This window comes from Anoplophora glabripennis, unplaced genomic scaffold, assembly GCF_000390285.2.
Source record: "Anoplophora glabripennis isolate ALB-LARVAE unplaced genomic scaffold, Agla_2.0 scaffold1767, whole genome shotgun sequence".
NCBI lineage: Eukaryota > Metazoa > Arthropoda > Insecta > Coleoptera > Cerambycidae > Anoplophora > Anoplophora glabripennis.
The window spans coordinates 1-25,052 of NW_019417845.1; the positions used below are offsets into that span (position 1 = coordinate 1).

At 29.9% G+C, this 25,052-nt stretch overlaps 1 protein-coding gene and 1 long non-coding RNA gene across 2 annotated transcripts in view; one reads left to right on the forward strand and one right to left on the reverse strand.

Moving 5' to 3' along the window:
- Window positions 1-6,862: 6,862 nt before the first annotated feature.
- Window positions 6,863-25,052, reverse strand: part of LOC108916185 (epidermal growth factor receptor substrate 15-like 1) — a 26,835-nt gene continuing 8,645 nt past the window's right edge. Inside the window, exons 3-5 of the mRNA XM_018722392.1 lie at window positions 24,461-24,548; window positions 24,346-24,407; window positions 6,863-6,927 (exon numbers count right to left, since the gene is read on the reverse strand). Of these exons, the coding sequence (XP_018577908.1) occupies window positions 6,892-6,927; window positions 24,346-24,407; window positions 24,461-24,548 (186 nt within the window). The 3' untranslated portion in view covers window positions 6,863-6,891. The remainder of the gene's footprint in view (window positions 6,928-24,345; window positions 24,408-24,460; window positions 24,549-25,052) is intronic.
- On the forward strand, window positions 11,545-12,361 carry LOC108916186. The gene is made up of 3 exons (XR_001964759.2): window positions 11,545-11,785; window positions 11,844-11,956; window positions 12,023-12,361. It is a non-coding gene; the product is annotated as an uncharacterized LOC108916186 (long non-coding RNA).

A 25,052-nucleotide genomic window follows, 5' to 3' on the forward strand; every position in this document is an offset into this window, starting at 1 on the left:
AAAAATATGTTTATGTTTTATATTCTGCAATAATTTGCAATATTTTCCTGTTGGAATAAACTCCAAAGTAATATGTAATTATTTACCAATGCAAGCATCTTTGTAGATACTGTTTTCAAGTACAATATTTAAGAGAAGCAAAATATGAAGAATTATTAGCAGGAAACTGAAAAATTCAAGAAAGAACATGTTCACTGAATGATAAAACCTCTGTGTTTTAATATCATCTATGTTGTCGATTACACAAAATGTGTTATATTTCAGATACGGCAGCTGTTGTAGAGCATAGTATCGATTTTAGTTAAACAGAGAAAAAAACATCAATAAATAATTCTTTCCTGCCTGCCAGAAATAATCAAGATTCTCTGTCGACTTGATACTCGAAGGTCCAGACCAAATGTCTGGTAAGTTTATATCGTCGTTGCGTCTTCAAAATGCTACGTGCATATTTTCAGTAAAACGCGTTAAGTTCTTCACATTCGACAAACAACATCAGAACGCATAATCTGTTAAAAAACAGCCATCTTATTTTTTACAGAATTGTGACTGCGGTAAAATAAAAAATAATTGTAATTCTTGAATAAAAAAGTCAAGAAACAGATTTTTAACACCACTGAACAATTTGACAAAGTTCACGTCATATTTTGAAGGCAGCGACGAAATATTTTTCTTATTCAGTAATTTAAAATATTCTATAAAATTTGTGATCAGTAAAAAAAATTCTCTTTCCCAGCATCCTTGAAAAGAAAAACTTCCAATTTGAAATTGTGAAAAAACGTATTTATTGTCACATGCAATTTCTATGGTTTTGTATGACTAAAATGAAATATAATGGATACTAAGCAAATGAAATTTGTTGAAGTTCTTGAGATGTGGACATATAAATAGTAATGGACTTTTTAGGGACTTCTATGACGACATAGGATGAAAGTGGACGACTCTTATAAACAAATTGTCTATAATTGGCCTTTGTGAAGCTGACTTGAAAATGTGAGGTTCAAATCGGCTGTCATTATGTCAAATTTAATGTGTGTCTATCATACTAGTTCTAGTGAGCAAAACAAATCCAAAATAGATAGCAAATTATTTATTTTTCCAATACTAAATTAGATTACACATTTTAACGTCCATTCATTCACCGTCACCGAGATCCAATAACGAAACACTTATCAGAAAAACGCGATTTGTAAAGTTAATATTTTGTCCAAGCACCATTTTTGTCTATAACACTTTGCAATCTACGTGGCATTGATAAAATTAATGTTCTTGTGTAATCCTCGGTGATGTTATCCCAAGCGTTTTCAATTGCCTCCCAAAAGTTCTTCGGCGTTAGCTGGACGGAAGTTTCTGTCGTAGATTTTTTTCACCGTATATCCCCAGGCGTTCTCGATAGGATTGAGGTCAGGGCCAATGTAAAACATCGATGTTATTATTAATGAACCATTCTGACGCAACTCTTGAGGTGTGAATTGAAGAATTATCCTGCTGGAAAGTGAAATTCTGAGGATACAGCATGGTCGCGGATGGCATTATAATATTTTCTAGTATGCGTACATAGCTCTGTCCAGTGAGTCGCTCTTCCATCCTCCAACATACACCAGGCCCTTGGCAGCTTATCCAAGCCCAAACGTTAATGGAGAATCTTCCGCTGCGCTGTGTGGGTTTCACATAAGGCTCCGAATACCTTGTATTATCCGGTCGATAAACACGGACAGAACCATCGGAGCAAGACTGAAAACTTTTCTCGTCCGAAAATATAACATTCTCCCAGAAGTTGCCTGGTCTTCCTACAAATTGTCTTGCACTCTAATCTCTGTACTTTATGCTGGAGAGTCAAAGCAACTTTATTTGCGGCCACATAATTCTTCAGCTCCGAATCCTTCACCCGCTTCCTTGCAGTTCGCACTGATCCAGGAAAATTCGTCTCAAAGGAAGCCGTTACTGCCGTGTCAAATGGATTTCTTCTTAAATGGTCAAGGAATAGATTATCTTCTTCAACGGTGCTTACTTTTCGACGCCCACCTCCGTGAATATAACGCACGTGACCCTCCGCATTCCATTTTTGTTTGAGTTGAAATATACTATTCTTACATACATGCAGATCATCCGCAACTGCTTGCAATGACCAACCATTCTGAAGTAAAGTTATAGCTCTCACTTTCTCTGGTTCCGTTAAACGCGGCATCTTGAATTACCAAGCAAATTCACGAATGACACTGAAATATAAAAACGTCATAATAAAAAAAGTAAACCACATCACATTAGAAAAATAAATCGTCCACTTTCAAAGGACGGGCACTGTACGTATCTATAGCTGATTTCAAGCGAATGACCAAAAATAACTACAGTTATTTCCTCGATAGCTCTTGGTTATGCCCTATACTTGACCCTCACGATAACCATACGTACGTCGCTAAAATGCAGTTGGTTATCGGTTACGGTTATAAAGCGATGACGGAAAGGAAACACAAGACACAAATTAATTTGTTTGTTGAGGTTATTTATTCATGCATATTGATTTGTGTTACCTACATACGGAATTCCTTTATACATATTGTACGGAATATTACTTAAATATTTATTTTATGCGATAATAATAATAATAATGTTTATTTACCTATGCTACATCCTTTCTAACAATATACAATAATCAATTTTAGAATCTAATCTTAATACTAAGAATAAGCATAAAAAAAAAGTAATAAAACATATACTCGATAAGTAATGACTTGTTTCGAGAACAATAATGCAGTACAATATTTTAATACAATATTAACATACTTTTTTTTTTATCATCGTGTGTGGTACACTCAGTTAATAAACTTAAGAAAAATTTAGACATATATTGACATAATCATTTCGTACATACACTGACATACATAACCATATACCTACATATACATATACACATATACACACATACATACATACATACACGCATATACACACATACACACATAAAATATCCTCATTTAATTATTGCTGGTTTCTATAAAGCTGTGAATTAGTTGTCTGGGAGTTTCTAATATATATAGTTTTAATTTCCTTTTTATAGTATGATTTGATGACTTAGTAATTTTCAAGATATCAGGTAATGTGTTATATAATTTTATAGCCAAATAAGCATACGATCTTTGACCAATATTTTTTGCCATAAAGGGCGGTTTGTATAAATTCTTCCCTCGAGTATTATAAAAGTATTTATTCTCGCCATATTGCTTTCCAGCTAAATGGAATTTTAAAGCGCATTTATAATAGAATAGCTGTCGAATGTCAAACAATTTTGCTTCGCTATACAACTGATTACTAGGATAAGTGGGATTTTTATTCAATATTAGTTTGAGAAATCGTTTTTGTATGATTTCCAGAGGCTTTATATAGCTTTTTACAGCAGCGCCCCACGTTAAGACCTCATAATTTATATGGCTTTCCACCAATGCATGGTAAACAATATTTAACTGAGTTTTGTCTAATATCTTACATATATATCTAAATTTGTATAAGAGTGTCTGTAACTTTTTTATTACATAGTTTATATGTACATCCCAACGTAAATGGCAATCAATAAATACTCCCAAATATTTTACATTTGTTTTTGGAAGAATACTGTAAGGTTTTCCTTGGATTTGTAAATCTATGGAGTCAAAATTTGGAAGATTTGATTTGGTACAACTAAAAGGTAAGTATGTTGTTTTTTCTAAGTTAAGGGTTAATAATTTATAGTCAAACCAATTTTTAAGGTAAAGCAAATCCGTTTGCACTAACTGTTTTAATTCAACCCATGATTCAGCTTTATGAAATATTGCTGTGTCATCAGCAAATCCAATAATGTCTCCTCTTATTGGCAATGAAAACAAATCATTTATGTATATTGAGAATAGAATAGGTCCTAATACTGTGCCTTGGGGTACACCATATTCTATGATTAGTTTATCACTGTAGACATTCCCTACTCTTACACTTTGATGTCTGTTTGATAAATAATTTTGAAAAAGTTGTAAACATATTCCACGTACACCAATATTTTCCAGTGACTGTAACAGTAGCGGATGGCTGACAGTGTCAAATGCTTTTGATAAATCTATAAAAGTACTTAAACAAGGTGTACTTTTATCTAATGCCGAGGACACATTATTTATTAAGTCTATCATAGCATCTTCAGTTGATATATTTTGTCTAAAACCGTATTGTTTTATATTAAGTAACTTATTTTTATTAAGGAAAGAGACTAATCTAACTTTTAATAATTTTTCGAATATTTTCGTAAAATTAGTTATTAATGAAACTGGTCTATAATTACTAGCCGTCGTGACATCCCCTTTTTTAAATATAGGAACAATCAAAGAATCTTTGAAAGCTGATGGCCAAGATCCTGTCTGTATACATTTGTTAAAGATAAATACAAGTGGCTCCAGTAAATAGCAGGCAATAGGTTTTAGCATTTCAGCTCTAATGTGATCCAACCCCGGTGATTTATTGTCTTTTAATTGACATATAATATCATTCACCTCATATGCATCGGTAGGCAACAAAACTAATGATTTTTCTATTGTTACGTTCCTATATTTAATATCATTTTTTTGTTGTATTTTTTGTGCTAAATACTTTCCTGTGTTTGCAAAAGTTGTATTAAATTCATTACAAATTTCTTTTAACTCAGTTATAATATCACCATCAACATTTTTTAGAGACGATATTTTATTAAATTTAAGATTTGATTTTGTTAAGTCTTGAATTACATTCCACAACCTCTTTGTATTGTTTTTGTTTTTATTAATTAAATTTTGATAATAATTTTGTTTTGACTTTTTTATCAGGTTTGTTAACTTATTTTTATAATCGATGTACTCTTTTTTTAAATTAGCATTATTTGGATTGTTTTTTAATTTCTTGAACATGTCGTTTTTTGTATTAATCGATTTTAGTAGTGCATTTGTTATCCACTGTGACTTTTCATGCAGTTTTCTTTTTATTTTTTTTTAAATTAGTACAATCTTGTACTGCTTGTTTAATAATATTTACAAATGTACTTGTTGCAGACTCTACGTTCCTAGCAGTAAATACAGGATCCCAACACATATTAGTTAATTTCGTACATAATTTATTATTATCTATTGTGGTACTGTAATGAGATGTATCATTTTTCATTTTTTTATTATTAAACATAATTTGCAACATTACTGTATAGTGATCAGTTATATTAGTTTCTACAATAATAGGTAACATTTGTTCTAAATAGTAAATATTTTTAGGTTTAATAAAAATGTGATCAATACACGATTTTTGATTTCCTAGTACCCTTGTAGGTCTGTTTATTGTGGATATAATATTAAAGCAAGGAAGGACAGATTATTCCCATTATAACGAATTATATTTCTATTTATTATTATTTTGTCATTATACTTAATTACAGATTAATTTAATTGCAAATGGAGGAAGTTCAGTTGCTAATATTAGCCTTACCTATTGATTGGTTATTCAACACTGAAATAATACTGATGAAAAAGTTTCTGAAAATTTCAAATAGTAATTTGGCGCTTTTATGTAAATATCATTCGATGGTACCTAAACTAATAACAATTGAAAAATGGATTGAAAAAAATTATGACAACTATCAGTTTTTTAAATTGAGATTGTTACTGCAGCTTGTGTATTGCACAATTTTTGTATAATAAATGATGATATCTGGAATGAGGGACTCCCTGTGGATCAAATGGATAGGGACCATAACATTGTGCAAAACCAGAGGGAAGGAAGAATAAAAAGAGATAGGATTGCCAATTAATTATTTCCTAATTTGTAAATAATAAAATGTTCATAAATTTATACTTAGTGTACTTTATTTACCTATTAAACTTACAGTCAAATGAAAATAAATAAACGCTCAATCTAATAATTTACATTTATGAATTTTAAGGATTCTTCTAAGATATTAAAAATATAGAAGTATTAAGTAGTGTGTAAATAAATAAAAGGTGCTCAATATAAGTATAGGAAATGACAATTTATTTGATACTGAAGTAATCTCTTAAAAATTCGAAGACAAACCTAAATATAAAATAACTCCATTTTCTCTATATAGTATTATTTGAGTCTTTTCACTTGAAGGTCATTTCGTAAAACTTATTCGGAATCGGACTCTTCTCGCGTTTTCTTTTTAGAAAATCTGTATGCTTTTCAAATGTATTTTCTTTGTCTTCATCTAAATCATTCGTACTAACCGAAGCAGACTCTGCTTCTGATGTTTCAGAAAAAGAATCTTGAAGATATCTTGGATTACTTACTTTTATCTTTACTACCTAGAATCGAATGTAGCTCTTCAAAAAATGGAAACAGATCTACAACTCCACCTGCACCTTCTGATGTTTAATACATGCCATATAGGATTTTTAGAGATTTGCAAATTTCTGACGGTACCTGCCAGCCCCATTTTCCCCTAAGTAAAAATTTCTAGCTTCTAATTGTAAAGCAATATCGTGTCATAGCTTAGATTTATTAGTTTTTTTGTCATCAAACTTTATTTTATACTGTTCTCTTAAAGAAAGGAGTATTGAAGTTGCTTCCAGATCTTTCTCTGTTTGCCTTTTCTTTGTCCACAATATTTCATAATTGTCTTTTGCTTTAACTGTTTCACAAACTGCTGATGTTGAAGGCGTTGATATCCAATCACATTGCATTTCGATTTCTTCAGGAGTCTGAGGACTCGTACTTTTTCCTTCTTTTTCAAGATTTTCCACATAATTACAAGCAGTTCCATAATCTGTGTGATAAAAATATAGCTATTATATACTTATGAACTGACTGCAGTTACAAATGCATTTTCACTTACTATTAAGAAGCAAATATGTTTCCATACCTGGAACCTGAATTTGCATATCTTGACCTTTTATATTAACACATATTGGATATTTTTCTTTTCCATCCAAACTTAAAAATTAGATACATAGGTATTACTAAAATCATGTGTTGACTAAACTTAAAAATCTTAAAATGAAAATATGAGGTTACATCAAAAATTGACATTTGCATAAGAAACAGAAAGGAAGAGAGACAGAATAATAATTCAGCTCCCGACTTGAGTATTTACCGGTTATAAAATTTCAAACTCATGACGTCACAAAGGGCTTTTTTCATGACGTCATGACGAATTTAACGTTTTAAAGCGCTCAAATAGCTATGGTAAATACTATTTACTACCGGTAATTACTGGTAATTCGCTTGAAATCGGCTAATGTTTAATTAGTAGTTAATACTTTTATAATCACTCTAATTGATAATCGATATCTATTGAAGATTTTGAAAACGTTTTAAACAAGTTTTTATAACTTATTTAATCCATATTTGTCTTGTACGTATTAATATTTTTAACTAAATCATATACAGGGTGTTACGAAATTCGCGGACACGGACTCTGGGATCATGTTAAGCTAGATAAGGTCATAAAAAAATGTCTCTAACATTTTTCAATAAGACCGATATTTTTCAAGATACGGCAATTTTAAATATCCAAAAATAATAAAAATTATCAATTTTTAATCATTTGATAAACAATTATGGCAAACGAATTGTTCAAAATTTCCACATGCTTCAGCACATTGTGCTACAGCTCGAACGGAGTTGCATCTTTGGCGTTATTTGTTGTATTGTTTGAGCAGACAGCTCTATAACAATTAATGACAATTCAGAAAGCATTTATCAATACTTTGACATCGTTAAGAGTACAGTAAAAGTACCTGTCAATACAAACTGCAAAATAATAGGCCACAATTATTTAAATCATTAATAGTATGATATGCTGATGGCTTTCGGAGCTTCAAATAATCGTGCAGGTGAAGCAATGCGGTTGGCTTGGCAGAGGCGGTCCATTTGCTTGGCCACCTCGTTCTCCAGACATAAGCCATGTTTTTTATTTTGGGGCTTCTTAAAAACGTTGGTGTACAGAACACCAGTGGCAAATTTGAATGAATTGCAGAACCGCCTATTTCAATCAATACAGCAAATAACACAAGAGGTGATACGCAACTCCATTAGAGCAGTAGCACAATGCGCTTAAGTATGTTTAATAGCATACGGTGGAAATTTTGAACAATTGTTGTAACTCGTTTGTCTTAATTGTTTATCTAATGATTGAAAATTGAAATGTATAAATATATTTTTTTAATTATTTTTGGATATTTGATACATCTCGAAAAATACTAGTCTGATTGAAAAATAATAAAGACACTTTTTTATCACCTTATGTAGCTTAATATGATCCCACAGTCCGTGTCCGCGAATTTTGTAACCCCTGTATATTAAGTTAATAAACTCGATAGTGTTATATCTCTTTTTAATATATTTCTTCCATTTTTTATCACCCTGAAATTGTTAGCGTAAATTAATAAATAACTAAAAAAATAAAAAGTAAATATTGTTCAATTTTGTATAATAGGACCTTATTTCTGTATAACTGCTGATAATTTGTTTTTAACTTTTTTTCAGTGAAGGCTTTGGAGAACATTAGAAAATTAATAATAGTTAGGAAATAAAATTTTTCAAAATGGAATACCTGAGTAGAGTGGTTGGCGATAACGTTTGGTATCCAAGTTGTATTGTATCTTTAAAAATATGATTATCACTTTATAAAATTAGAATTTCTATATATCTATAATTCATGAGTAAAATTATAGAAAATAAAATTCTATTCTGTGGCTGTATTATATTTTCATATATACTGTTTGTTTTTACGTTAAAATTGTATATTTTAAAATGTTATATATTTATAAGAAAATAGATGTATACACAAAATTGCAAGGGAGGCATATCTTAATTTAAGGCTTGGTTTTAAGGTGTTGACGAACATCGACAATGCCAACTAGTGATCGTTACCAGAATATATTACAATAAATATAATTAAAGCGTTTTTTAATGCCGAATGTTGAATATCCCTCACTGGGCAATCATTGCTGGGGTTCATCCGCGCCATAAATCTAAGCATTTATTAACTGCCAACATTTGAATTATAACTATGTAACCACTTAGAGAGTGTGACTTTGTTTAAGGGGTGAATTTGTGGGACAAGCGAAGTGAGATCCCGGAATATCACACGAGCTGCATAAAATCATATATCGTAAAGTATGTAAGATCAAATGTGATTTTTTTCTAATTTTGACAAAAAATTAAAGCTTAGCTTTAATTCTCTTACTTCATAAATTTTAATTCAGTGAGATAAAATCTAAATTACTTTTGAAATTCATTTTGAGAAAGATGTCAGTATAGAAAAATGTAATAATTAAAAATGTTTTCACAAGATTGAGATTATTTTAGTACTGTCAGATGCTTGACAAGCTCTATAAGTAGAATTTACCATGTAATAATTTATAATGTTAACTATACACGTGCAGAAAAAATCGTAGTTGATTTGTAACGTTTAAATTGTTTCACAATTTTTAAATACATTTTCATGAAAGCATCTTTCAATCGTGCAAAAAAATAATAAATATAAGATACGTCTCCTAAGTGTATAATAAATTCTCGGAAATTAAAAAAATTCTTGGTTTCACATTGTTTTTTCAAAGTTTTCTTCAAATTTGTTATAAGGCATTTACCCACCTGCTGTTTAATCTCTAATCGCTTATGATGTATATAACTGGCATGAGCAGTCAATAAATAAATAGTGATTATGACAGAAATATACGCTGTTAAATAATGTGTCTGCTTACGATGGAAAAGTTTGCTTGTGCAAATCTATTGCCTACGAAGATCTATTCGCGAATGCAGCTAAGAGCTCGCCCTCTGACGGTGACAAGTGATACTAGCGAAACAAGGTAAACATTTCTTCTGTGTGTGACATTTTATTTAAAACTGTGTTTAGTGTTCGTTTTTTGAACACCGTTATTTTAAGAAAATAGTGTGAGGAAAACTTCAGCAATTATGGATAGAAAGAAGAAACTATCAAACTATTATTTTTCAGTTCAAGGTTGCTCTTCATGGTCCAAGAAAAATGCAGAATTAAGTTTCCATCAAACCATTGAAGAAATTTTCAAAATATTATTGCCGATAGATAATACTCCCTGAATTTCATGAGGGTTGTTAGTAAGTAAGGGCATTATAGTTTGCAGACACAATATAAATTTCTAAATTTAAATTAACTTTGTCCAATTTTCCCATATAGTACCACATGATCAGCGTTAAAAACTGCCTCTTCTTCTGATATACAAGAGAGTTTTCGTTAGCAATATATGTAAATAGGAAATGTATTCCACAACGGATAAGTTCATAGTTAAACCTAATAAAATGTATATTAAATTGTAATGCTAGAAACAAATAAAGTAGACATAAATACCTGCCTTATAAATTTATTTATAAAATATTTGAAACCTATAAAATAACACAAAAGTCAAATAACCGCAGTTTGATAACAAAATTACTAATAATAATGGCAAATAAGACAAATGTTGTTCAAATGAAAGTGTAAACACGAATGGCAATGTCAAAATTACCTTGTCTCGGAGCTTACTGCTTTCGCCGCTTGGTGCGCTTGCATATTAAAAATTATCGCGGATAGTGACTAGCGTGGTATAAGTTGTTTTACTTGTTCATAACGGTGTAGATCTTTGAATGGGAATATTATTGTATCTCATATGTTGCACGAGTTATTTATAACGATTTAGCAAATATATTAACTGAAATAGGGTGAGAATCGCTGGATGTTACGTGGACATATTCAGGTATTGCATGTCCCATTTTTCCGTTTACTGGTAACACGAGAATCCAATTTCCTTCTCTTCATATTGATCACAAGAATTATATGTATTTGCAACAATTCTAATATTATATTTGTTTTGTTTTTAGTTTCTTTATACTGTTTGTGACGACCAGATTTTATTGTAAACTGAATACGACATATAATACGCTGGCGCGAAAGGGGATCACGCCAACAAGAAGTCCACTTCTCGCAACGAATCAAGGCGTTCAAGAGGGTAGTGTACTATGTAATTCATGTAGTATTCTAAAAAAATTTTTTGATTATGAACTCTCCGTGTTCATATAATTTATGTGTACCTATTTTTTCTATAACTTCTCATTAAAAATCGTTACATTTAAATATATTTTCAATAATACCTAGTAATTTTACCTATCTCTAAGCAGGTAGTATTTCTGAAGCCAATAACTGATGTAATTTAAAGAAAACAAAATTTTGAATTTGAGTTTATTAAATTCATTGTTAATATCAACATTTTTTCAAATATTTTGTTGGTATTATAACCGAATTTATGAACGCATGTTTAATATCAATATTTTTACTTTAAAAATTATTTCGGTTATTTGTCACAGAACAATTACTTACAATCCTTTATTACAAGCAACCCTGTCTAATAAAAACGAAATAACTCCGTCATTTATCATGAAGATCGGCCTGCCATCGAAGGCCTTTTTAGTTCATCCTGACGGCCGGTAGGTGCGCTACGGTTCTGTTTCTCTCTTTTTCTTAGGTACTCCGTTTTCTTCTATTATATATTTTGTGTGAGAGTGTCAATCAATAGAAAACTATGCAACGCACCAAGGATATTTATAATACATAGGATTGCTCGATCCCTATACCTTCAATGTTGGCCGTTTTCCCACTCTTCCGTGACGTCATCGCGGACGTGGATGTGTAAGAAGCTTGTGTATTCTTATGGGGCTTGTGCGTTCATTTAATAAATTTGTGTTATATCTTCTTTCTTAAACTTTTAGCAGTAGTGTGTGTAAATTGCAGAACTTTTTTGAATCTTTGTGCACTATTTGTAGTAATAATAATGTGGTAAGTTGTAAAGAAACAAATATAATTGTTAGTGGTAACCTATAATCTTTCATAATAGATGAGATGCCGTGGCGCCGTTCTACTATGTATGGCTTTAATAACAGCCGTATTTCAACGAAAACGGATAATCCGGAAATAGTTTACCATAATTTTCCCAAGGAAAAACATTAGGTAATAATTACATTATTTGTTCAATGTTCAGGTTGTCATAAATAATTGCTGTATATTAATTTGTAGGTTTGCCTCCAAGAAAACTTCTTAAAACAACTGCTGTGCCATCATTATTTCTTCCAAACAAACCACAGGATGTAACAACTTTACGGACACAAAGATATAATAAAAAAAAGGAAATAGAAGAGTTACAAAGAAAAGAGGAAGAACCGATATATCGGTGTATCGACAGCGTTTCAGATCGCTGTGTACCTTTATGATTTTATATCAATTAATAATCCTTCTTTTTATTTAATGTATAATATAATAAAATTATGTTGATAAAAATAAATTTAATTTTCAATAAGCAAAAATTAGTAGCACTGAAAGAAAATAAAGTCGGTTCCATCTTATAAGAAGACAAACTAATACATTCTATATTTATCAACAGGTACAACTAATGTAATGTAATTTTAATATGATATCTAATCATTGTGATATTATAACTACAGTACTCTTCGCTCATTAAAATCAATTGTATTAAATTTTTTAATTGTAATTTCTGCTATAGAATAGAATAACATAAAAATATTTAGAGTAGAAGGCAAAAGTTCTATCCATACCACAAATTCGTAATAGTTATCTACTTATATTATTTTGTGTTATACGAAAAGATGTGATGTCATACATCGATCATTTTTCAAAAATTGTCATCCCTAGACGTATACCTGAAATGTTATCAGCCACCAGCGGTTACAAATATCACCACTTTTTATAATGAAACTCTAGTTACTATTTTGTGAATGAAACTTGTTCAGGATATATTAATTATTATTTTCATAAATGCACATTAAGAGCATACTCTTCTTTACAACACTAGTTTTAATAATTTGTATCGTTTTATTTTTATTTAATAAAATACAGTTACCTACTACTTACTACTTTTTTTAATAGGTATACCTACAATAGTTTAGAAATTATTGAATGTGCTTAGTTCTTTTAAAAATATAAATGGAATAAGTTACTAGTACACATTTAAATAATAATTACTTAACTTTAAACATATATTTGAAAAGATAACACAGTAAAATTAGTATTTCTATACAACTTCTGAAAGTGCAAATGAACCAGAATAATAATTTTCATATTTTAGTGGAAGTTTGAAACATTCACATTTATCTAAATTAAAAACTTGCAATATTAACTTTGTAGAAATAAATTAGAAAAAATAAAAAATAGAAATAAAAATAGAAATTTGTATAACTTAACTATAATTTTATTTACCGGGAGTCCCGTTGCAGATTATATAAAGTTTATATTTTAAGTAAAATTATTTTAATCCCCATATTAAATATAGAAAGTAAATATAACATCTTATAACAGTATGCGACTATGCAGATTTATCTGAATTGGTCCGCGATGACGTCACAGCCCTCACTAACGTGGAGAAAATATCTGCCTATCGAGCAATCCTATGTATTATAAATATCCTTGGCAACGCACTACTATTACTTCAGTCGCCGATTAGCCGGTACACGGCAGCCGGGCGCCGGGCTGGCTGCCGTGTACCGGTTGTAGCCGGTTAAATTTCAAATAACTTACCAAAGTACTTTATAATAGGCTGCAACATAATTTATTTTTGTACTTACCAACTACAATTTTACAGTTGATGTTGCGAATTAAAAAATTCCTAAATTTTTACAAGTAAACTATACAGTAGTTTTTGTCTTGAAAACTTATTCGCACAGATCTTTTGACATAACATTTAATTTTAAGAAAAATTGTAAGTTTACAAAAATATTAAAATCACATTTTGATAGATAGGTACTTAAAATTTCCAACCGCTTTTCTAACAATCACATCAATTTGTTATACAACAATAACAATAAATTTAGTCCTTTTGAAGTGAATACAATCAGTTAAACTAGAAATTTAATATTTAACCTGTTTTCTTTAAGTAAGTTTTCTTGATAAACTTAATAGCTCTGCTTGAAGATAGCGTTCAAAGTTTGAGTCTTCAAAATGTGTATTACAAATATGTCCAGTTATATGATTAAACAAATCGCGTCTTTTGCACCGTTCCACACATATCTTTTCTGTCTTTTATCCTTAGGAAACACATTAAATAAAGTTTTTAAATTGTCTTGTTTAGCCTATAAAAATTATTATTGCAAAATACAACGCCACCTCACTCCTGGCATTTTTACGTGGTAAATTAATAGTAAATTTATTAAAAACTAATATCAATAACTAACTAATTACTGCAAAATACCCAAACAACTATGAAAGATTTACTTAAATACTTGGAAAAATGTAAAATTACTAGTTAAGTGGCATGTAAACAAACATGAATTCTAAAGGTTAGACATCTTGTGACATAGAATGAGATAAGCCACGTCCATAATTTCTGTCTATTACTCGACCGTCTTTTATACGGACCGTGATACAGTGTAATGTTTTTTCTTACAAACAAGTCGAAAAATTACAATTACATTTGCAGAGGGCATTGTAAAGTATTTCTAGTTTCAGTAAAAAATGGTGAATGTGAATGTTGAGAACTTGGAAAATATGACCATGACGATGGAGTATATTTAATTCTAGTTTTTTTTATTTTTAGTACAATGGGAACTGATATCATGAGCTCTAGACATTGCTTTATATTTTTTAAATAAAATATTTTACAATTTTTTTAAATTTTCAGGAGAGATCATTCTGTTAATTTGGGAGTATTTTCGATTTCTTTAAAATAAGAAATTAAATTTAAGGGAATTTTAAAGCAATCAAATAATTTTGATCACAGAGGTGATATCATTAAACTATACTTAAAGGACTATTATTTTTATGAACAGTTGATTCAAACATATGAACAAATTTGTCAATTTCTTTAGATCAAGTCTAACCTATTCTAATTTAAGGAGTTGTATATTAGGTTTACTTGATAAGTGTCTGCAACCACATTTTTGGTTTCAAACAATTTATTATAGATTTCTTTTAATTTGATAATAAGAAGAATTAAAGCTTTTACGTACAGTACTTTCATTTGCTATATCATAATCTTCCAAAATAGGGACAATCATAAAAATACCTTGATTATGTTTTTCAAAGTCATAAATTTAGTGTGTTACAGGAGCGAATTTTAAATTCGGTACAAATATTTTTATTTGTGAGCACTCTAGGCCACTAATTTAAAATACAAATGTATATAAGAGCTTTTAATTGTTTTATTTATTGGTTGTAGTTGACACAATGAAGCACAATTAAATTTTAATCAAACAAATGTACAAAAAATAGAACGAAAACAAACTAGAATGCAATGTGTTTAAATTATTTTTTGTTTGCTCTCACTATTCACATTTAATTTTTCTAAGAAATATTTAACTTCAATAAACATAGTTAATGAAAGAGTATAACTGGAAATAGTTTAACCGAGTTGAAAAGACAAGAACAATTTACACAGGAAATATGTAAATGTAAGAATCTCGAATTTGCTGTTATAAATTAACAACAGATAAAATCACATGCGATCAAAAAAATAATCCGCATAGAAGGATCAAAAAATGTTTTGAAATGGACTGTATTTTTATTACTAATTCAATATCATCTGATTTTAATTGACGTTTATGAATTAATTGAGAACTTAAGAGAAAACAACCCGTGATTTTTTACTTTCAAAATGACATCTTACACAATTGTACTAAGAACAGGAGAGTACTTTCAAAAGCTAATACTGATTGCTTTCGTAATCAAGACTTCCCCACTAAACACGAAACGTAAATGAAACGTTGCAAATGAGATATTTTACTAAACATTTGAAACATTAACTAGAAACGTTTCTGTTTCATTACAGAAATGTAGCACTTGAAAACTTATTTAGTGAAACATAGCCGAAACGTTACAATTGAAGAGAGATCTCGGAAACATAACAGACGAACAACCCTTTGCTATTTTTGCTTATCTTATGGAATATTCGGCATTAGTTAAATTTTGCTCTCAATCCCCAATCCCTCTCAAGCGTTAGTTCATTTGCCTTTGTTATACAGACATAATTAAAAAAAAAAATGTGGTAGCATATTATAACACAAGTCTAGAAAAAATGTATGTTCGTGACTTGCGTAGACTGCGCGTAACAGCTCGAGTTTGTTTCCCGTGTGTCGTTTCAATTCGTATTAGGTTAGGTTTGCGAATTGCCAGTTTGCTTGGTTTGGTTGTTATTCATCTTTACTTTGACTCTATTTTATGTGATAATTTGTAGTGTGTGCAGTTGTGGTTATTGTAAAGGTGCATATAAAATAATGAATTGTTATGCAAAATGTTTAAAACGATATGTGTAAAGAGATTTCCAATTTTTCACATCTACCTAAATATGTATAGTTATACCGACACCGACTACCTATTACAGTATTACAGACAAGAGGACAAGGGACAAGAACTGAGAAAATGGACCAACAACTACACGTTTCGATATAATTTGAAGAGCAACTACCTACTTAGTCAGTGAGAATTATTTGAAATATGGATGAAACAAGTGAAATAGATGTCATTTATTTTATATTTTGTACAAATGTTTATATTTGTTTATGTGTATAGGCATGCTTAAATAAAAGAGTTTAGGTATACCTACAGATATTTACATTGTCAAGATATCATTTTGTATCCTTATTTCTGCTGTATAATTTATTATTATTAAAAGGATAGTTGTAATATTGACCATGCGTAGAAGAAATTATAACTTTATATTATTTTTCAGTAAGTAATGTTATTTGTTTTCATGTACCTATCATTTCAAGATTCATAATCATAACTAATTTTTTCTAAGTTCGTCATTGTTACCATATTCATGATGGTCTCAACATTAGAAAATTTCCATTTCAGAAGCGTATTTGAACAATATAAAATGTGTAGCTTTTTTAAATACTTCTGATATTGTTTTGTGACATTTTTATTTGTACGATGAATGGCAAAATTCGTAATCCATATTAGAAACTTTTTTCAGTGGCTTCTCAAAAAGAAATTCTTGGTAAAAGTAGCCGCATCCTCAAACTAGAAATGCATATTTATTTTTTTTTAATATACAATGTAACTTTTTTTAGTTCGAATTAAGTCATTCACAATACAAATAAAAATATCACAAAAGAGTATTAGAGATATTTAAAAAACTACTCACACTACCTATACTATTTCAAAAACGCTTTTGAAATGAAAATTATCTAAAGTTGAGAGCATTATGAGAACAATATGGTAATAAAATTATTATGTTACTCAAACATTTCTGAAAATATACTGAAACGTAAAACAAAAATATCGAGGGCATAAATGGAACATAAAAAGAATGTTTCTGAAACCAATTTTTTGAAACGTTTCATTGGAAACGTATTTTGGGGAGGACATCTTGGGCTTCTAGAACGTTACCAGAACGTTGCATGTGTTTTTTATGAAACGTTTCAAGAAAAATGGAAACGTTTCTGAAACATGTCAGAAACTGAAAAATGTTTAGTGGGTCAGAGTTTAGTTGGGGAGCGAAAACAATAAAAAGTACAAGAGATAACATATGGTTTCAACTTTGTAAGGCTTTATAAACCACATATTTTACACGATAATAAGAAAAATAAAACAAATGATATAAGTTAAAGATTCATAGTCTTAATAATAATATTTAGAGAATTAAAAAATCATAAATAACCTAAATAAAATAAGCAAAAATTAAACACTATTATTTAGTTGGTGGTTTTTAAAATGTAATCCTCTTCTTAAACAATTACAAGCCATTTATTTAAGGTTTATGACGTCATTGCATTATTTCAGATTAATTTTACAGCAGAACCCCCAAAAACAGTAAAAGAACAGTATAAAACAAAATCTTCTATGAACATGAATGAAAAAATAGAACACTAGGCAGTGACACATCCACGAAGGGAGAAGTGTGGGGGCAATAATTAAAACCCTCACTTCCTCTGTAGAAAGTCACTTGGAGTAATTCTTCCATCAAATGATAACAATACAGGTTCGGAAAGTCCCCATGGTACATCGGCCGTTACGTGAGAGCGATAAAGTAAGTAATAGAAATCCGTGCGATAGACAAGGATAGTTACATTGAAGACGTTTCATAATCTGAATAGTCACTCCCACTTCTAACCCGAAACGGGCGGTGACTATTCAGATCATGAAACGTCTTCACTATAGCCATCCTTGTCTATCGCACAGATTTCTTTACTTTGTCGCTCTCATGTAAAGGTAGATGGACCATGTGGATTTTCCAGCTCTGTATAATAAAATATGTAATCATTGTTATTTAATAACAAGAAATTAAACCACAGTTTATATAAAAATTATAGTTAAATTTACAGTGACATCATTATTCAAGTTCTATAATTGTGACAATGTACTTACCATTTTAAAATACTTTAATTGACAGTAATAGCTATAAGTAAACAATAGACGACATACTATTTATCTCAATCATTGTATTGCGAATATTTTACTTTATATTCACTACAATATATACATCAAGCCGTTTTTAAATAAAAAAAAGAGAAGACTGGATCTCACCAATTTTCAAATTGTACTTTGTTATACAGCACTCCCCTATCAAAAACATGTTTCATGTTAACAGGGTTATTCACATAACTTCCTCATCTTTTTTACTTTTCTATCTAAGGAAAAAGAAATGGTAAAGACCAAAGTTTTAGGATATTTTGATTTGAAAGAAATACAGGGTGTCCCAGAACAACGTGTACAATGGAAGACTACATATTCGTACTCAAAAATAGGCGGATTTAGGTTTGAATTTTGTAAATAACTCGAAGACATATTATTCGATTTTAATTATTCTTGGGTTGTGGACTTTTGCTTTCAATCTACACATTTTGGTGTTATACAGAGTATTTTTCAAAACTTACAACTCCTACAAAATTGATGTTTGGTGATAATATACGTTCATAACTTTTTCCTCTTTCGGACAATAATGACAACTATTTTTTTATTTGATAGAATTGTAGAATTTTGATTAATGAGCGGTTTGGGTACAAAAAAATATTTTTTAAATGTATACATTATCTTGCCACCCATATTACAATACATAACAACGTGCTCTGTTTTTGTAGACTGACTGTAATTTCAGTTTGATCTTCTTTGGGATAGCATTATTATTGGCCCTGTTACTCTACCCAATAGACTGAATTGGGAATTTTATTTAGAATTTTTGCAAAACTCAAGTTATTGGAAGATGTACTTAAAGCTAACATGTGGTTTATGTATGAAAGTGTTCCACCACATTTCACTGTAAATAGCTGGCAGTATCTGAACCAAAGATTCCCTCGTCGATGGATCGGTGGAGGGGATAATGTTCCTGTTAATTGGCCTGTACATTCACCAGACTTCACATCTTGTGACTATTAGCTTTGGGGCACTCTGAAAACAACAGTGCATACATGGTTTAAAAAATAGCTCTTAAAAACTTAACTTTCTTTGCTGAATTAACCTTTGTTGTAGAAACAACGGTGATCATTTTAAACAGTTTTTATAATAAGTTGTACTAAATTTAATAACCTCAACTTTGTTACTATTTGATCGTAGTAAACAATCATTAAAATTAGTAGGTATAAAGACTGAAATTATCATCAACCTAACTAGCACTTTGTTCAGTATTGTAATGTGGGTGGCAAGATAATGTAGACATTTAAAAAATATTTTTTGTACCCAAACCACTCATTTAATCAAAATTTTATTAGAGCCCTAAAAACTTCCAAATGGTATCACCTATCAGATAAAAAATAGTTGTCATTATTGCACGAAAGAGGAAAAGTTCTGAACGGATGTTATTACCATACATCAATTTTGTAGAAGTTGTGAGTTTTAAAAAACACTCTGTATAACATCGAAATTTGTAGATTGAAATTATTTACAAAATTCAAAAAAATTTTCACGAACTTTGAGGCCATCTAGCGGCCAAACGAAGCAATTTCAGATATAGATGAATTAGCCTAAATCTGCCTATTTTGAGTCCACAAATCTGTGGTCTTCCGTTGTACACATTATTCTGAGACACCCTGTATATATAAAAAACATTTGACTGTTTATTGAAAAATATAAACCAAACTTCTGATTTTTTAAATGAAACAGCGTGTATATTTGTGGCTTTTTCAAATATTTCCTTTTTCTTTCTAGTTACAGTACATACATATCATATATTTGTTTTGCACATATGTTTAATATTTTAGACACCATAATGAAAAAGTCAAGATTTTTCATGGAATCATTTAGCCCAGTCGGTAGAGCCACAGAAACAAGTAACTAGCAATATGGCTGATATTTTTTATAAGTACTTCATCGTATGCAGATTAATATAAGAAAAAGTTCATTGGTCTATTGATTTCCCAAAGTATAAAAAATGTTTGAAAAACATTTTATTTCATTTTCAAGTAGGAAGTCTAAACTTTTCGCTGGTATGGTTATTTTTTTTTTAATAAAAGATCGAATAAAAAATTAAGCATATATAGGTATACATATTCAAATCGAAAACCGAGCGGCTCAATGAATTGTTATTTAGGTGACCTCTTTCACAAATAAAGTTTCCAGGTAATAGAATTTATCTAATTACGAAATACGACCCTTGCAGTTATTTTAAAAATTTTAGAAATCTTGAGTTTACGGTAAAATATATACCGGGAGATTCAGTTTGGTATTCGCGGCCCTATATCTATATCTGTTTTATTGTAACAAATAGCTATAACAAACCCTATATATTGTTAAATCGCCGCTCAAACTCTATCAAATGACATTATTAGATCGTCTCCATGGTAACATATGACAAAATTGCTATAGTCAATTGTTTTTGTTCAAATGGCACGCTATATATTTTTTTATCAATTCTGGAAGATATTTTTTTTCTGCGTTCAACTATGTATGGAAGTCTATAGTTTCATTAGAAATATTGCTAGAAAAACAGCAAAAAAGATGCACACTACTTTTCGTAGCTTTATTCTGAAAAATGATAACCAGCTACGAAAACAAGTTACTATGTTTTTTAAAGTAACCTATTTTATTTTTAATACGATAATAAGATAACAATTTAAAACAATACTTATTTCAAATGTTCAAAATGACCTCCATTTGTTTCCAAACACAGAACAGCTCTGCTTATCACTCCCTCTCTACAAACACATTCTAGTGTTTCATTTAATCTCCGACATTCTACACTTATTCTGTTTTTAAGGTCGTCAATATCATTTAAAGACGAAGAGTAAACTTTTTCTTTTAGGTAAGGCCAAAGAAAGAAATCTATAGGAATGAGATCAGGAAATCTACAGCAGGCCATTTAACATCTTCATCGGATGTTCTTCATCTCTTACCCTTCTGGGTTTAAAAACTGTTCTTTTCTTTTGAAAACCATCTGCTGCCAAATTCCTGGCTAACTTTCCGAAAATTGTATCTGATGGAAGTTGTCTCGCCGGAAAACGATGTTGGTATAAATGCCTGGCTTTAGCGTTCTTTTAGCACTCTCCATAAATTAAAATCATATCCAGTTTTTCTTGGTTACTATAAGTATTCATGTTATAGTAATAATAATTAGTTATAGATAGAATAGGTAGGTACAAAATGTTAATTATTTTGAAAAACCTTAATTTAGAAACGTCAAAATTCAGTTGTTTCCGCAGCTGGCTATCATTTTTCAGAATAAAGCTACTGAAAGTAGGGTTCATCTTTTTTGCTGTTTTTTTTTAGTAATATTTCTAATGAAACTTCTATCTATAGCTGAAGGTAGAAAAAAATATATCTTCCAGAATTGATAAAAAAATATATAGTGTGCCATTTGAACAAAAACAATTGACTATAGAAATTTTAACATATGTTACCATGGAGACGATCTAACAATATCATTTGATAGAGTTTGAGCGGCGATTTAAAAATATGTAGGGTTTGTTATATCTATTTGATAAAACAAAAGAGATACGATGCCGCGAATATCAAACTGAATCACCCGGTATATTAGCCTCTGGAACTTTATTAAAACTAAACTAATTTGAATTAGACTTTTTTAAAATGTTGGGGGAATTACATATATTAAAAATCTCTAAGCACAAATTTATTTGGTTACGAACGTTTTTCACTTTTAATGATTTTTTGAATATTATAAGAAAATAGCAATTTTCAACAATCTCCTTTGATCGTTTAATATAAAATTTAATTCTGTTACAATATGAAGACGAATATTCAAAGAGTAGAATGTAAATAGTTAACAGGTATGAACATATCCAGGTAAGAAATACAGTATACCTGAAAACGATGATTCTACGTAATTTTATATTTAATTTTTTTCCTATGCTTTTGTAATAAAAATATGTATATAATTTTGTAACAAAAAATATGTAAATATTATCTTGTATTTACTATCCTGAGTATATTCGAAACACTAAAAAAAAAAAAAAAATTGGAAAATTTTGAAAATTTTTAATTTTTTTGCATTGAATTAAGATCGAATATTCATTTCTACTTATTAATGTATTCAATATTTGAGTGCAATTTGACAATTCTTATGTTTGAAGAGTGAATTTATTCACTTGTTTGACCGCGGAAGATTACTTCATGGCTTTAATAATTTTTTCCAGACAAACCATAGCTCGGATGAAAAAACTGCAATGTATCTTTTTTGTTGGAAAAAACTTCTTCTACAGGTAGTATTTTTTATTTTTCTCTATATTGATCCCAGTCCAAAATATTAAAGAATTTCGAAAATCAAAATGTTTTTAAAATTTTTTTGGACTTTGGGAAATTGCTCGACCAGTAAACTTTTTCTTATATTAATCTGCATATTTTAAAAAACTTATAAAAAAATTAGCCATATTGCTAATTACTTGATTTTGGTGCAAAATCACTTCCACCGACTGGGCTAATTGAATTTTTCGCATTTCTGTTATTAAATTTATTAAACAGATCTTTAAATATTTTGTTAAGAACATTGTACTATAAAATGTGTTGACTCCATGTAGTAGATCTTTCTATGGGCGTTTCTGATAGATACAGTAAACAAAGAATGATACAGTAATTCATATGGCCTAATGGAAAAAATATTGATCGAAGTCAGCACTTTCAACGAGTATATAAAAAAGTTTACTTAGTACCATAATTATTATAAACAAAAATCTTTGAAATATACGGGTTCGGAAAGTCCCCATGGTACATCGGTCGTTACGTGAGAGCGATAAAGTAAGTCATAGAAATCCGTGCGATAGAGAAGGATGACTATAATGAAGGCGTCTCTTAGTCACCGCCCGTTTCGTCCTTCCACAAATAAGATCCACTTCCACTTGTAATTCAGCGACCGGTGGTCATCTTTGTTTTCGTCGTTTGCCTTTTCTTTAATAGATGTCACTATTTATACAATTACGACTCCGGTATTCCGATATGTTAATACAATCCGTTAACAGAGGGCAGCATAATTTTTTATTTTCAGTAGGGCCGTATTATTTTTTTTTATAATATAATGAGTCTGAGTCTCCATAACTCCGCCACTGGTTGCTTGCAGGACTTCTACTTCTATGGAAAAATGGTATCTTATAAGATGTGTCATGCCAAATTTGGCTTAAATAGCCTTCTTCATTTAGAAGTTATTTAAAAAATTCGAAGTTTTTTTAAAATCTTTAACGCCCTATATTTCGAAAATGATGCGTGTCTGGAAAAAAATTTATACTTGATTTTTTTCTTATTTTTTTATGAAGAATATCTCCTTGAAGTTTGTCGACTTAATCCTGAAACACCCTGTATATTTTTTTCTATTAACAGAAAATGCTGAGTAATTTAAATAATTACGAACTACTTAAAAATATATATTTTTAAGTAGTTTTATACAAAAGATTAAAAAGAAATCAACGATATTCACAAATTAATTTAATTTTTACTTTCTTCTCCCGAAAAATGAACTTTTTTGAGTTGTGATGGTTTTCTTCCAGATAAGTAATATGTATACAGGGTTTTTCAGTTCGAATGAATCAAACTTTAACCGCAAATAGAACTCAATAATTCAGAATTGGCTTATAAAGCAAGGGTCTAAGTCTCGCCGTTTTCAGTGTACAGGACCATATTGGTCGGTTTAAAATAATATTATTTATGAAATCTTTGGTATGCTTATAACAAATTGATTCAAATTTCGTGTAGTGTTAACATTTACACATGTGCATAATTTACTGAAAAATTTACATATTTTTGTAGTAAAATGGGATTTTTTTAACCCAACTTCTATTTTTTGATTCTGTGGACAATTCTACATAAAAAATGTATACTTGTTGAAAATCGATATAGTGTATCGTTATTATTATTACAATCCCCCTTTATCAAACCAAAATGCTGGATGTGCCACTGACACTAGGGCGATTTTTGTTTCAGTATTATTTAAATAGTAGTTAAAATGTACTTACATTAGATATTGTGAAGGTTTTAAATGGAACATTAGAAATTGCATCCTTATTTTTAAATGGGTCTAAAAATTAGAATTTATTATATTTATTTAAAATATGGCAGCAAAAAATTTACCATTTTTAAAGGGATCATTGTCAAAAGTATCGTCAGTTCGATTTGGTATTTCATTTGTATTACTGAAAGGGTCAACATCAAATATAGTCTAAAAAAAATATTTTAGATCATTTCTTAAACAAACAGGCTCTTTCGGAATAAACATGCAGTATTTTACCAGCATATTCTATAAGTAAGGATATAAACATAGTAGAGCATGGAGGCTCCAAATTCGGATAGAAGCTAGAAACACCAGCAGCTGCTGTTTAAATCATTAGCTGCTGCTCCTATCTCTAACCTTAATCAGAAACTAAGCTTCGACACTAAAAATATGAGAAACAGTTCATATTATACAGCGTGGTAAAAAAGTTCTGCAATAATTCATATTTTCGTTAAACAATTTTTTTTTCGAAAAACGGTGAGACCCGTCGATTTTTATTTGATCCAGGGCACCTTGTTATGTGGAAATTTTTTTTTTTCGATAATCCACTTACGGCAGCGATGACATAATTTTTTTTTAAATGACAACGCATATTTTTTTGTTCGAAATTGATGACAGTGATAATTATCTAAACAACGGTGTGAAAATTTCGATGTCTTACATAACAATTTT